This window comes from Bombus flavifrons, chromosome 18 (assembly GCF_040668555.2).
Source record: "Bombus flavifrons isolate JBK064 chromosome 18, iyBomFlav1_principal, whole genome shotgun sequence".
NCBI lineage: Eukaryota > Metazoa > Arthropoda > Insecta > Hymenoptera > Apidae > Bombus > Bombus flavifrons.
Genome location: NC_138459.1, coordinates 1,200,187 through 1,214,363, shown reverse-complemented (window position 1 = coordinate 1,214,363; position 14,177 = coordinate 1,200,187). Strand labels below are relative to the sequence as shown.

Sequence of the window (14,177 nt, the reverse complement as noted above, 5' to 3'; positions counted from 1 at the left end):
TTTTACGAATGTTACTTTAATTTACACCCGTGTAATTGAATAGAGTTCAACGTTTTTTGTGAAACTGTACTCAAAGATATAATTAACGCATTCCGTGCTATGTAGGCCAACAGTGATCTACACTATTTAGTACGAGCACGTACACTAAATAAAAGATTATGTTATTTGTCATCAGTAAACTATATTAGAATAGAAATTATATTATATTAAATATAAATTGTTATATTTTAAATATTACAACGAATATTTTACTTTGGATATTTTGTATATTCTTATATATTCTATACGTTTTGTGTATTTTCGTACATTTAAACTTCCCGTAGATGCATAAACAATCGCAGCATATTTATTGGTATTATTTATCAATTAGGAGGAATTGGAAGAAAAGCAAAACCAAAAAGTACCCACGATAAAGAATTTAATATAATTGCAAATATTTTATAATTCAATGCCATACTATAAATTTCTCACTCAGTTTTAAGCTGGTAACATAGATTTAAATTGAATAAGATTAATACAATTTCAGAACATCATCGAGTAAATGGGACGATAATATAATCAAATAGAATTATCATCTATCAAAGCAATTTATCATTTCAATCATTTATCATTATCAAGAGTATTATGCTTCCAATTGAAACATAAAAAATCTGCTATACATCGTAAAATCACTAAAAATAGATGTTCCTAGTGTTCTAATTGCCACGACGTTTTGGGTATTTTCCGCAATTTGATACAAAATGTTATGAACAAAAATTAGTTAGCACTTTGCAATATTAAGAATCGTTACAACATTTCTTTTTCAATAACAAAATCAGATCTATATTTGTTCTTATAGATAGTTACAGTGTTCTCTACTTTGCAGTATAGGTGACGTCGAAACAAATTTCATTAGATGACATTAGATTAAGTTAAAGTGGAATCTTAATTATTCGAACTAATTATATTACATCAATTTATGAATTTTGAAAAATGAAAGATAAAGTTTATTAATCGAACAACTCGTTTCCTTCTGAGGAAAGATCATATTTTAAACTATTAGCACTAAACAGAAACAAAAACATTTTAATTTCTTAATTTCCCCATAATCGATATGGGAGCAATTAATCTTTCCATTAATCGGAGTTCTGATAATTGAGATTCGATTGTACTTTTTTCCTATAGCTTACTTACAAAGTGCCTCGCTTTATATATTTATATTTATATTATATGTTTTTATTATAAGAAACCAACGTAGAGCACAAAATTTTATTTAAAAAGCATTCGTTAATTTTTATTACATCAAACCTATGTAAAATACAAAGCTTTACCTAAAAAGTAATCGTTAATTTGATGTTTGGCACACGGTTCAGCTGCATTTATTCTCTGCGTTACTCCATAGTCACTGTTCGTTAAACCGAAGTTAAGAAAAGCAAAGTTCTACACACCATCCGTAGATACCGTGTCGAAGGTAAATAAAGAGGGAAAAAAAGAATATATACAATTGCTCAAGAAAGCATTGGAATACTTATAGAGACCTTTTGACGAATATATTATGTGTGTTATACGAAACATTTTGCAATCTCATTAACTTATGAGTTTATTATTATTTATTATATTAACCCTATAGACGAATGAGACTTCACTATCATAGCTATGTTGTAAAGTTTGAAATAAATCTGAAAATGTATATAAAAGTTACAAGATATTTAGTGCAAGCATGTATGTATTTCGGAAAAATCATAGAAGTATTTAAACATTTATTATATTAATAAGACTAAACATTCGGTGGGTGATGTTTAACAATTACCGTATGCTCAAAATGGCAGTTTATGCTTTATACCAATTTTCTACTAAATATAATTTGCAACGAATATCTTGCAACTTTTATATACATTTTCATATTAGTTTTAAATTTTACTTATTATAGCACTGATGAAATTATTACAAAGTGTTTTTCATGTAACACACACAGCATAAATAGGTAAAATTTTTGAATTGCAAGGGTTCAAATACTTTTGCGAGCCACTATACGCGGTGTTACATTTATGTTTGACCCGAGACCAAGGATCGTGGTTCGATACGAATTTTCGTGCGTTACGAGCAGCCACGTCACGCTACTATTTTGAATTGCCGGCTTCTGCGTAGTCGAACGAGTGGAAGAGCGCGGCGATGATGGTGGTAGCGCGACAGCGGCGCGGTGCGGCGTTGCCATCAGGCATCGTGACGCTTCGCAGTCCGCGGTTATTCTTCGAAGTTCGTTCGTAATCGCGTTATCTGGTGCAAATTTCCGTCGATTAACCGGAAGAACAAAGCGCATACAATGTTGGAAAAAAGTGAGTGTCTACGTTATTAGAAAAATTTTGATATCAATCGCTTAAAAATATGGTGTGTGTGTGGAGGTAGGACTTTTTGTCACGACGTCGTGTCGTCTTAAGGACTCGTTCAACAGGTTGTCCTGTGAACGCCGCTTTAAAATGGGGGATGCTTTAAAGTTCGAACGACTACTCGACGTTTCCGTTCCAGCGCGCTATACGGATTTCCATCTTTATCTTTTAAAGTGACTATGTTTGTGTAGACACATGTGCTTCCAACGGTTCTGCATAATTTCTGCAAGGGTACTGGATTATTTATTGAATATTCCACGTCAAGATTAGTTGTTTTTTTTTTTTTTTAGTTCATTTTATTGTCCGTTGCAACTGATTCGTCAAATCTGTGAATATTTTGTTTTCGATGAAAATTAAAGTATTTGTTAATTTAATTCTGCCTGTAGAGACATACTTTCGATAATATTTGATAATTTCGTTAAAAAGTTGGTTTATTGATTGAAAATTATAATGAAAGTTATAAGTGAAAAACAAGTATTTGTAAAATAATTTCTTTTAATGTTAATTTTCTTTTTCTTTTAATTCTTCCTATGATACATTTTGTATTTTGGATGAAGATTAAGGTGATTTTTAAATTTGTATAAATATAAGTAGGTTTCCAACAAGTTTTAGTAGTATTGTGGGAAAAATCATTTATTGTTTCGGAATTGTATTGGAAATTATAATTGAAAGTACTTGTAGATATAATGACGAATTAATGCGTACTTGTAAATATGTACAATGTATTTCAATTCTATCTATTTGTTTATGTTTTTATATATTCCTTTTTTTTATATTTCTATTATAGTATAAACATCGCCTTAAATATTAAAGCTTTGATTAAAGATTTATTTAATTATACTATAAAATTTCGTTAAATAATGTTTTAATCAAATATTGAAGTTTAAATATGATTATATAAATTCATTTATAATTTAGATTCTTTATTTAGGATTTATTTATTTATACACATAATACATAAATATTTAATTTCATATCAATATTCTATTTAAACTGTACAGGGTGTCTCAGCATTGATGATACAACCCGAAGGAAGTGATTGTACATAAACAAATAAGTCGAAAATATAGAAAAAATTTTTTTCATTTGAGATTTTGTTTTCGAGAAAATCGACTTTGAATTTCCTCCGAATACGCATGCGCTTGACCATGTCGTGGTTAAACAGATCACGATACAAACCATATGCCGTAGGTTTATAAGTAATAACAAGGCATGCAATTCTTAAGATTTACTTTATTAATGCAAAAATTGTTGAAAACGCCAGCCACCGTACTGCATACACAGGTGTGCTCCCCGAATTAAATTTGTAAATTAAATACCCCTTGATTTTTATCTATGGGATCATACTAAATGAAAAGTTTATTTCGAAAACAACACGAGTCCTCCATAATTAAAAGTGAGGGTCATTTTTGCGTTCGAAGAACTGAAAACGAAAAATACGTTAGAAAGCGTGCACGAAAATGTAATTCGGAAAGCACATCTGTGTATGCAGTACAGTGGCCAGCATTTTCAACAATTTTGCATTAATAAAGTGAATCTTAAGAATTACATGCTTAAATCTATGCGTAAATCTAATTAATTAATTACATGCGTAAATCTATGGCATATGGTTTGTACCGTAATCCGTTTAAATTTTAATCCGACATAGTCAAGTGCATGCATATTCGGAGGAAATTCAAAGTCGATTTTCTCGAAAACGAAGCCTCAAATGAAAAAAAATTTATTCCATATTTTCGACTTATTTCCTCATCTATAATCATCCCCTCTAGGTTGTACAATTAATACTGGGACACCCTGTATAAATTCGATGTCCAGAGTAGAAATAATTCTGTAATAATGGAAGCTCCAGTATAACTGATTTTTCAGACATTAAATGCTTAAATCAAGAAAAGAAAATGACAATCGAAACGTATTTCTTCATCACTTTACTAACGTTAACTCGTGGCGTTAATCGCCATTCCCCGCATTCGAAGCAACGGTTAAATTTTAAACTCTATAGAGCGCAAGATCGTATTTGAGACAAGCCCAACTCTCATTACTTTATCGAATAAGGATTTGTAAGAAGCGTTCGTAAATATTTACATGTTACGCATTAAAGGCTGCCTGAATACGTTTTACGAATATGAACTTAAGAGAGCCGACACATTGAATTTATTAAGAACATCGAGGATTGTGCGTTAAAACTGAGAAATTCGTGATACCTGATAGCGTTTAGCAAACACATAGAGGAAAACGTGCAGTAGAGCTTGTTGGTTGGCGAACCTCGATTACATAAAGGTGTCACGTTACCGCTCCGTAGATTGCACGAAATTGCAATATACGTGTGTTCAAGGCAGAAGACGCGTGCTATTTTCGTTTGTCAGGGACTGGCGTCTTCCGCTCCTGAGGTTCCTTCCGGTCGCGAAATTCAATTTGGACGACGATGATTGAGCTTTTACTTTTTACCAATCAATTGATTCTATTTATTCGATTTGAATACAGTGCTCTGCAAAAGTTTCTGGTTAGATAAATTTGTTTATTTCATATTCCAAAAATGTTATTTTAAAAAACTTTTAATTAATATTATGCAATTATATGTATAACAATGTTTATTTGTTGTACTGTTTTCTTTTACTTTCAATGATCTTATATTCAATATTAACTTCAATTCTTGTAGATATTACTTGTAGAGTATGTTGATAAAGTAAAAATCTATATAGTCCAAAATTTCAGCAATTAAGTGATTATCTAATATATCTCCAGCATATTCATTTCCAATCTGTGACGTATAAATATGGAAATTTACGATAAGCTTTATTTCAGCAACAGAAAGGTTTCATACCCTATCTATAAAATGGACCTAATATTTTTCAGAAAAAAAAAGAAGAATTCTTTGCTATTTTTCCTTTAAGTTAAATTAAAATATACTATTTAATATTAGATATATGAATATTAATACTGTTTCAGTATTTTACATAGTTTCTAAATCAAGAGAACATAGATACACCTACTGAAATGGCAAAATAGTTAAGAATTAAAATTTATGATAAATTTTAGTTCTTAATTACATTAGGTAATAAAAAGTTTAAAAGTTTCTTTTATAGTGTAATGACAGTTAATTTTTTAATTATGTTCAATTAATGACTCGATGTTAAGGAAACTCTAAAATGTAAAAAGCCATTGCATAGATATCGTACTTTGAAGAATACTTTATGTTCTACATGCGATCTTTTCCATCTTCGTACGTCCTGTTACCTTTCTTTCCTTTTATTTTTGCTTCGAAGCTCATTAAGCTTGCTTCTATATTAATGACCCGCATCGTTCTTATAAAGAAGCAATTTAAGACCTCTTTAGTACGTTCCTTATCACGATTTAAGGTAACAAAATAGTAACTGCTCTCGTTATAGGAGTAGATCTATCCTATACGTGTTTTATCCAACAAAACAAGAGAGGACTATATTCATCCATATCGATGCATTTATTTTATCGATGCAAAATATTTTTCATTTGTACAAAATATTTAAAATTTGTAATCCATAATGAGATTATTTTAACACAATACTTTCTATTATATAATATCTTAATTTAATAAAATTTAAGTATGAATTATGGACTAAATTATGAATTACGAATTATGAACAGTAAATTTTTATCTAAATATACCTATGTGTTTATGAATGATACAATCCAAAACTTACATGTTTAAGACATTTGTTTAATTGTGAATATAAAGATTAAGGTCAATGTCCTTAAGCGCTGTCCTTATATTCTCTTAGTACTTACTCATACATTATGTGATTATGTATGCATATGGTTAGAAAGGAAATTAATTTTTTAAAGCTCATGACCGGAAGGGAGGAGAAAGTAAGTATATAATGCCTATGTATCTATTATTTTTAGAGTTTGCTCGAGGAAAGTTTCTCTGTTTTTTGTTCGGAAACTCACGCTGTGCCTTCAAGAGAAGTAATGTCATACTTCCCGGGTCACATTGTCTGTCAATGCGGATATCGCCTTTAAATAGTGTATTTGAAATAGACAAAGTGATTGATGAGCATATATCTTAGAAAGCAGATACGTCTAAAGAGTTCCACATCCATAAAATCAAATATTAAGATACAGTAATAAATGATCAGGAATATAGCAAATACCTGAAAATGTTAAAGTAATTAAAAGAAGCGTGGAATTAAATTAAAAGTATAAATATTACGAAAATATATTTTGTTTAATAATTAAATAAAATAATACATCATAAAATACGACAGTCACTTGAGTACTTATTTTGTAAATATTACGTTATTAGAAAATATTTTATAAGTTCTATAGGACGATGATAATTAGTAGACTGCGGATTTTTATGCATTTACAGAAAATTTGAAAATGCAATGATGAAGATGCAAAGATAAAATTCAAAGTATAGTACTTTGGTGGATAACACAATTTTCGACCGAGGTTCTATTTTCTTAAATACATTTTCAAAAATGTGAATGTACATAAACGTCTGCAGTCAAATATTTAAGTACTTATAATTTGAGAAACGCAAATGCCAATCCGCCATATGCAAGGACAGCCTTGTGTTCGGTTTATTATACGTAAAACAGTCCAAAATTTTATAGATTTCGTTTATTTTGTCATTATTTATAATCAAAGAGTTTCGACAATTTTCGTACAAATGAAATATTTTTATAGTTCAGAATTTTCTAAATTAATTATTACGAATTATCTTATGTATTTTTAGTAAACAACAAGTAAAATTATGAGTTTGGATCCTTAAAGTACTTATTGATATTTTCAGAGAACGTTATGTTCGCTCCCACGTTTAAAGCTTCTTCCGCAACACCAGGTAAAGTTGCAAACGAAACGTGTGAGACTAACAGAGTGTTTTATATTATTACAAATCGTATATTAAAAAATAAATATGATATCTAACAAATACGTTTGTATGTATTAGCATTGTAATTATTGCTACAAAGGTATAATTATATTACCACAGAATATGACATTTTTCTGTGATTTAAAAGGCAATTTTGCAATAAATTTAAGGTAGGATTTATAATATTTTTAGACGGAATTTTTTCACGTAGTTTTCATATCAAAATAATTATTTCTATGTCAAAATTCTGTAATATTATTGAATTTTTCATTCGTTACCCGAATCTGGAACAACGTAAAGTCATTTTTTGAAAGTGGTTCTATTACTTCGTTACTATATATGACATTAATTTCTTAGAAATATTTTTTAATTCCGTTCACAAAGATTTGGAATCCAGATTATTTACCGAGAACAGAGAATAATTTATTGCATGTTTAAAATGTAGTAGACTTGAGATTTTACGAAAATATTTTGTATGATATTGTTGAATTTAAAAATTGTCTAATGTAACTTTAACTATTTACATATTCTGTATTTTTTGATATGCATGTTTGTAATTACTTGTTAATTATATGTGTTAAATATCGAAGCTTATCTATTCAAATGAAATTTTAGCAGGAATGAATATTTCTTTGATCTTTATAACCAATAGTAATAATGCGATTGTCATACAAAATTTAAATTATTTTTTTAAGACATATGGAGTATACAAATAAAGTTGGATATACAGACGCATAGCATTACGTATTTCATTAAGATTTGTTACAGATCGAAATATGAAGCAATGATCATGATTATTCATTTGTTCGTGGTTTATTAATTAAATGATTCTTATGTTATGCGTAAAATTGTAACATATACAATTTATTTTTCTATTTAAATTCAAATAGAAACGATCTCTTTGCATATACATATACACTACCACACATAGATATTAGATATTCCTTAGCAATTTGTATATATACAAGATATTTAGATTTTTATTACTAATAAATTATTAGTTAAGATAATGATCCTGGTATACAGCAAAACCATGTGAAAGCTATCTGAAAAAGAGAAAGAGTTAGAAGAACATGATAAATTAAAATCATACTTATCTATTATAAATATATGAACTATCGATGTAAACCTCGTTGAAAAAATTTGGAATAAATTAAATGGAAAACCCATCTCTTTATGAACTTTTTGACACACTTAGAACAAAAAAAAAAAAAGACAATAAACATAATAGAAAATCTAATAGTACGAGTATTATAATTGATTAAAGTAGTAATCCAGTGATGCAGGTGATATAGAGAAGGAAAAGTTGTGTGTTATTTTATCACAAGTGACGAAATGTTTTACTAAAATATTGAATGTATCTATGGATTTTGTATACTTTTAAGATTATAATCAGGTAATATAATCAGGTAAAGATATTAATAAGTTTTTAATGACGTACAATATTAGGTATCCCTAAAAGAAATCAATACGGTTTAAACATTTCATTAAGTGTCTCATATGTTAAATATGTAACAAGACAAAATATTTACATATATTCATATGTACAACAACAATATTGTTTAGTTTACTGAAATCGGTTTGCAATTAAACAAGGCGAAAACAAAACAGATAGTAAATAATTTATCTTTCTGATAATCTTTCCTAACACGTCCGTGTAATATTAGTATGTATCTCTTGCTTGAATCTTTGTAGTACGTCTGTTGCATGTAAGCAAGCCAGTTTGTCTAAAGTTACATTAATGCTCATTAATGCCATTCAATTTCTGGCGTATAATTTTTAAATAATTCGAAATAAAAATTGGCATAGAACGTGATAAATTGTTCTAGAAAATCCCCACAGCATTATACTTTAATATACTCCTCGGTCAATTATAATTAGACGTATGTTGATACCGACGCCCACGAATTTCTAATTTTATGAACGTTCCCACCAAATGAACTGCTGTTTATCTTACTGTCGCAATCGACGCTTGTAAAATCAAAATTGTCTTCCCGAATCTTATAGACTGCTTCGAGTGATGAATGAAAAGAACGAGACGACTTCGCCGTTTCCTTATCAAATTTTTGAATTTATTAAAGATTATACACTGCTCAAAGTAATTAATTTTAGAATTCTCTGATAAGAACAGAATGAAATTTAAAACAACGAAGTTTTGAAAAGGCCAGTGAATCAATTAATCTTCAGATCAAAGGTATCTTCTAGAATTATACTGACGCTTTTTCAAAATTACGAGCAGCACAAATTATTATAAAATTAATAAATTACTTGTGAATTTTTATTGATATCGGAAGTTCCGGTGAAAGCATATACCAAAGAAATCAAACTGAAAGCTATATGAAAAATATAAATGCACGCAGTATCAAAGAAAACTTTATTCATCTACTTGACTAAAAATCATTCAAATTTCCAAAAATACATCACTATAAATCTTTAAAATTTCTGCGAAAAACAATGGATTGTTCATTTTAATCGTCCACGTTAGTCACTATGATTATGATTACATGATTATTCACATGATCACTACATATTATTAAAGTTAAACTTTAGATATACTTTTGTGTAAGAATTATTGAGAAATTAAAAGATCTTTTCACGAAGTAGCGTATATATGTTCAAATGGTTTTTCACGGGTAAATTGGTGATAAAGGAATATAGAAAAATATGAAAAGGTATATTTGTTCCACTCTTATATCAATAAAATAGTTCCAACGACATGACCGGATATTTGAAGTAATATTGGAAAAGATTTCTAACTTATAGGAGGTTTATGTCGACATATTGTACACCTGATTCGAAATTTTTTATCGTACTCCTTAATCGAATTACGTATGAAAAGTCCTTTAGGCATATTTTATTTATGATCGTTATTTTAATAAGAAAAAATATATTTTTCTTGTACATATTGATCTCATTATTTTTTAAATGCGGAAGAGTAAAATGTAGTAACATATTTCAAACCATAACAACGATTTAAATATACTAATTTCTGAAATTGAGATTAGATTTTGTAAAATTTTACTTTAAAATTACTGAAACTACAATATAAACTTAAGAAATTAGTTTTTGAAACTTTAAATGTGTATAATAAAATATTCGTGATTTTGTTAAATTCATAAGCAATTAAAATAAATAAATCATTGAAGCTAATAACGTTATTGACAATCATACCTGGTCTTGATTGATATTATTTATAAACATCAGCACAATGATGGTCAGTAGTTAGAATGGGTAAATCGAGCTGTTGCGGCTAATTGAATGCGAATTCGATTTTCTCAAAAACACACCTAAGTATGAAAATATGTTGTGCTATATTTTCGACTATCTTTTATACGAGGAATCGCCTCCTTTTCGGTTAATACACAGACATTTTGCATATGAAAAATAATTAAATTGCAATTGATCCCTTAGTTTAGTTATTCGTCCGTGTGTTTCAACTTTGAGAAATATATTTTCATAAATATTTGTTTTATTTGTCTAATTAATTTATCGATGGATTAAATTACCATTATTGTGAAGTAATGTGTAACTGAAGACAAGAAAAACAAATGCAAAAGTCATGCCTCACGTCTTCCCCTGTATTTCATACGATAGATTTTATAAAATAAAAGTTAAAATTTCTACTAAACTAAACTAAACTCTTTGAAATAAATAAGAATATTAATTTTTTTATAGACAATATCAAGACGGGCCTAGTGTATTAAAAATTAAATGACTCCATTTAAGAAAACGTGTCAGCTTTGTATGATTTCTACGTGTTCATCCGTAGAAAGAGAAATTGGATCTAATAGTTACGCGACTCGATTCTTGTCTGAACATTTTTTTCATATAGCATATAGTTTACCAGTAATTCGTATTTATAGATTAAAATCAGACACCTTGTGTATATGTATATATCGCACACTTGCGATGGAAACGACATAACTCAAAAAATGCGATTTTCGAGTTGTCATTATGCAAATAATGCAGAGGCACTCTTCGAGCTATTATGAAAATCTTGTTCATTTATCTTCATAATTTGACGGGTAGAGAGAAATTACATACACGTGTATCTCGCCCTTGCAAAATCATGTGACAGTATGCTGTATTTTATAAATGCGTTTTATTATGGGTTGTGTGCTAACTAAAACAATGGTTTTCGAGAGTTAAAAACTACAAATGAAGAGAAACTTAACACTAGAACTACCGTTAGTCAACACGAAGCTATTTCTACCAAAACCAATGAAAATGGCTGGTCTTTAAAAAATACGTAATAATAGAATATTTTTATATTTATTGATTTATTACTTTCTTACAGAAGCAATTCCATGTTATGTAGTACATTTTTGGTATTATTGATCCATCTGGGACCATGATCCCTAAACGAGAGTTGACACATTTATAAAATTGTAGAACATTTTAACTGCTGTGGTATTTCTAGCGTTAGCATCTAGCGCTCTAGCGATCGATCAGGAATTTTCCTAATATCTGACATTGTCATATCGAATGATACGTAGTAAAAATTTGAAAAACGTGTGGCAAGTTGTAGAAAACGAGGAAACTGGTTAATTGGAGTTCGATAAACAGATTGCAGGATCCTTTTACACTTTGACAAGTACCGGTCATTTTCACTGGTTTTGGTATAAGTAGCCTCGATACGAAATTATTTTGAGTTTGATTACATAAAAAACAAAATAAAATTCATTATATTATTCTTTTAGTTATCGTTGCTAAAGTCATTACATCATTGCGGAAAGAAAATATAACACGAAATAGGAATTTTAAAATAAAATTGTAAAACCAGCCAATTTGACTGGCGTGGTAGTTCAAGAGTTAAAGATTGTTGCATACGTATCTATATAAAATAGGAATAAAACAGAAATTATGTCATACCTTTTAGCGCATTTCGAGTTCAGTAATATTTTTGAGCGAAAAATATTTCACATTTTTTAGTGTAGCGATCAATATTACAGAGCCAACGAAAAATGATTGTCACTATCACTAAGAAGGCCATCACTTATTTGTATCTATTTGTTATTCCTTTCAATTTTTAATTCTTCTTAGAGAATAAAAATTTATGTGAACTCCCCAGCGGATAAGGAATAAACCAGCTGTACTCCGCACCGATATTACATGTATTTTGAATAGTGATAGAGGAGTGTCTTTCAAAACTTAATAGTGTGTTACATATCATCGCGCAGTGAAAGTAGATTTATGCCCGAAAACGAATCTGCAGATCAATGTCTCCTGCGATGGAAACACGAGTTAAAGTCTATATTGAGAAACGTTACCGTCGAACGATTTGTTCATACGGAATGAATTATCGTAGCAGCGCTTGCCCAGACGGCTGCTTTCAATGCAGTACACGAAGAAGGAGTAATTGCGGAGGAGCGTCGCATTCAATATTTAAAATTCCGGTGGCTACATTCTGATATCTCCGATAGTAGCAACATTTCAGATGACAAAAAGTGATGGGGACATTGAACGAAGAATATTACCGTTTGTCCTAAGCTGGATAGTAACCGCAATTACAAGGAGCCTTTAATTTAATTTTTAAACCGTAATTACAGAATAGGGCTGTAATTAAGTATGGAACAAAATTCTCAATAAACTGCATGACGAAAGAGACTCACAAAGAAACAGCTGAAGTCTACTTCGTACAACCAATGTATAAAGAAACGACCAAGTATGCTTAAAACGAGGAGATAATAATAACAGAAACGGGTCGAGTCAACTTTGAGAGATAAGCCTATGAAAAGAAATGGATGACACAATGAAACGAAATTGCTGAATAATAGGTCATTTGCAATAACAATAGTTAAAAATGAAGAAATTGAAAAAATGTAAACAAGACCAGTCGGTGATGTACCCCTACAAGATACAGAAGATTTTACCCCGATAGCTTATTCTAGTACAGAGCAATCGACAAACATACTTATAAATTAGATTTTTATAGTAAACGGTATTTGACGATAAATAAATGTGAAAAATTCTTTAATGGGACCAATAGGAGAACGTACCCTTTTGAATATGCCTCTGAAAACCTACCTCATACGATGCAAAAGGAATCATCCTGATTGGTCAAACCATTTAGGAGAAATCGGCGAACATACATTAAAAACAAGACTCATCAAATTCAGATATCTTGCTTCTTTCCCGAAGTCGGTAATAATTTTGAAATTCAGCGTTAAGTATCGTTTCTCCCTCTTAAGCTGTGTCTTATCCCAGGTCATAGCTGGATGTCGCACAGCACTACAGCGACAAGACCGACTGATCGATAAACATTCAATCAGCTTCCATATAAGTCAGGCATACAACGACATAAAAAAGGATAGTGCAAGATCGAAGGAGCAAATCCAATGCAACGGACAATGCAACGTATAAAAAGGCAACGTAGAAAAAGGAACTCCACCATTAGTAGCGATCGTTTCATGCGAAAATGATCATAGACCTGACTTCGGGTGCTTAAGATGGTCGCGTAGTGGGGTTGCTTTCGCCTTTGTATCGGCGAGACAGCAGTGATGCAACGACGAAACTTATTTATTTTAAATCTTTTGTTAATAAAAATCCCATTAATACATTAATAAGATTTTCAAGAGTAAAATCAGATCAAACACCATATCATTATAAAATTCTATAGTAAATTTTATATAAAAGTATATGAATATTGTCGCATTGCTTAATTTTATAATAATGTTATGTTTGATTTTATTTTAATAGAGAAGATCTCATCAATATGTTAACAAAAGATTTAAAATAAAAAAGTTTTGTTATTGCATTTAATGTTACTCCGTCGATACGGAGGCGAAAACGTGCCCCCACTATGCGCACATACTGTGCAGCCCTCTCAAGTGCTGCACTTATGAATCTTCCTTTTTCTACGTCGCATTATCGCAGCCATTAATCACATTTACTGTCTTTTCCTGCTTCCACAGCTCCTTCCACACAATCCTTTTTTAAGTATCCGTGCGTCTGACGTATAT

At 30.0% G+C, this 14,177-nt stretch overlaps 1 protein-coding gene across 1 annotated transcript in view; it reads left to right on the top strand.

The window, feature by feature from the left end:
- CAP (Cbl-associated protein) overlaps positions 1 to 14,177 on the top strand; it is a 413,875-nt gene that overhangs the window by 261,607 nt on the left and 138,091 nt on the right. The window contains exon 9 of the mRNA XM_069131258.1: positions 7,138 to 7,185. Within this exon, the coding sequence (XP_068987359.1) occupies positions 7,138 to 7,185 (48 nt within the window). The remainder of the gene's footprint in view (positions 1 to 7,137; positions 7,186 to 14,177) is intronic.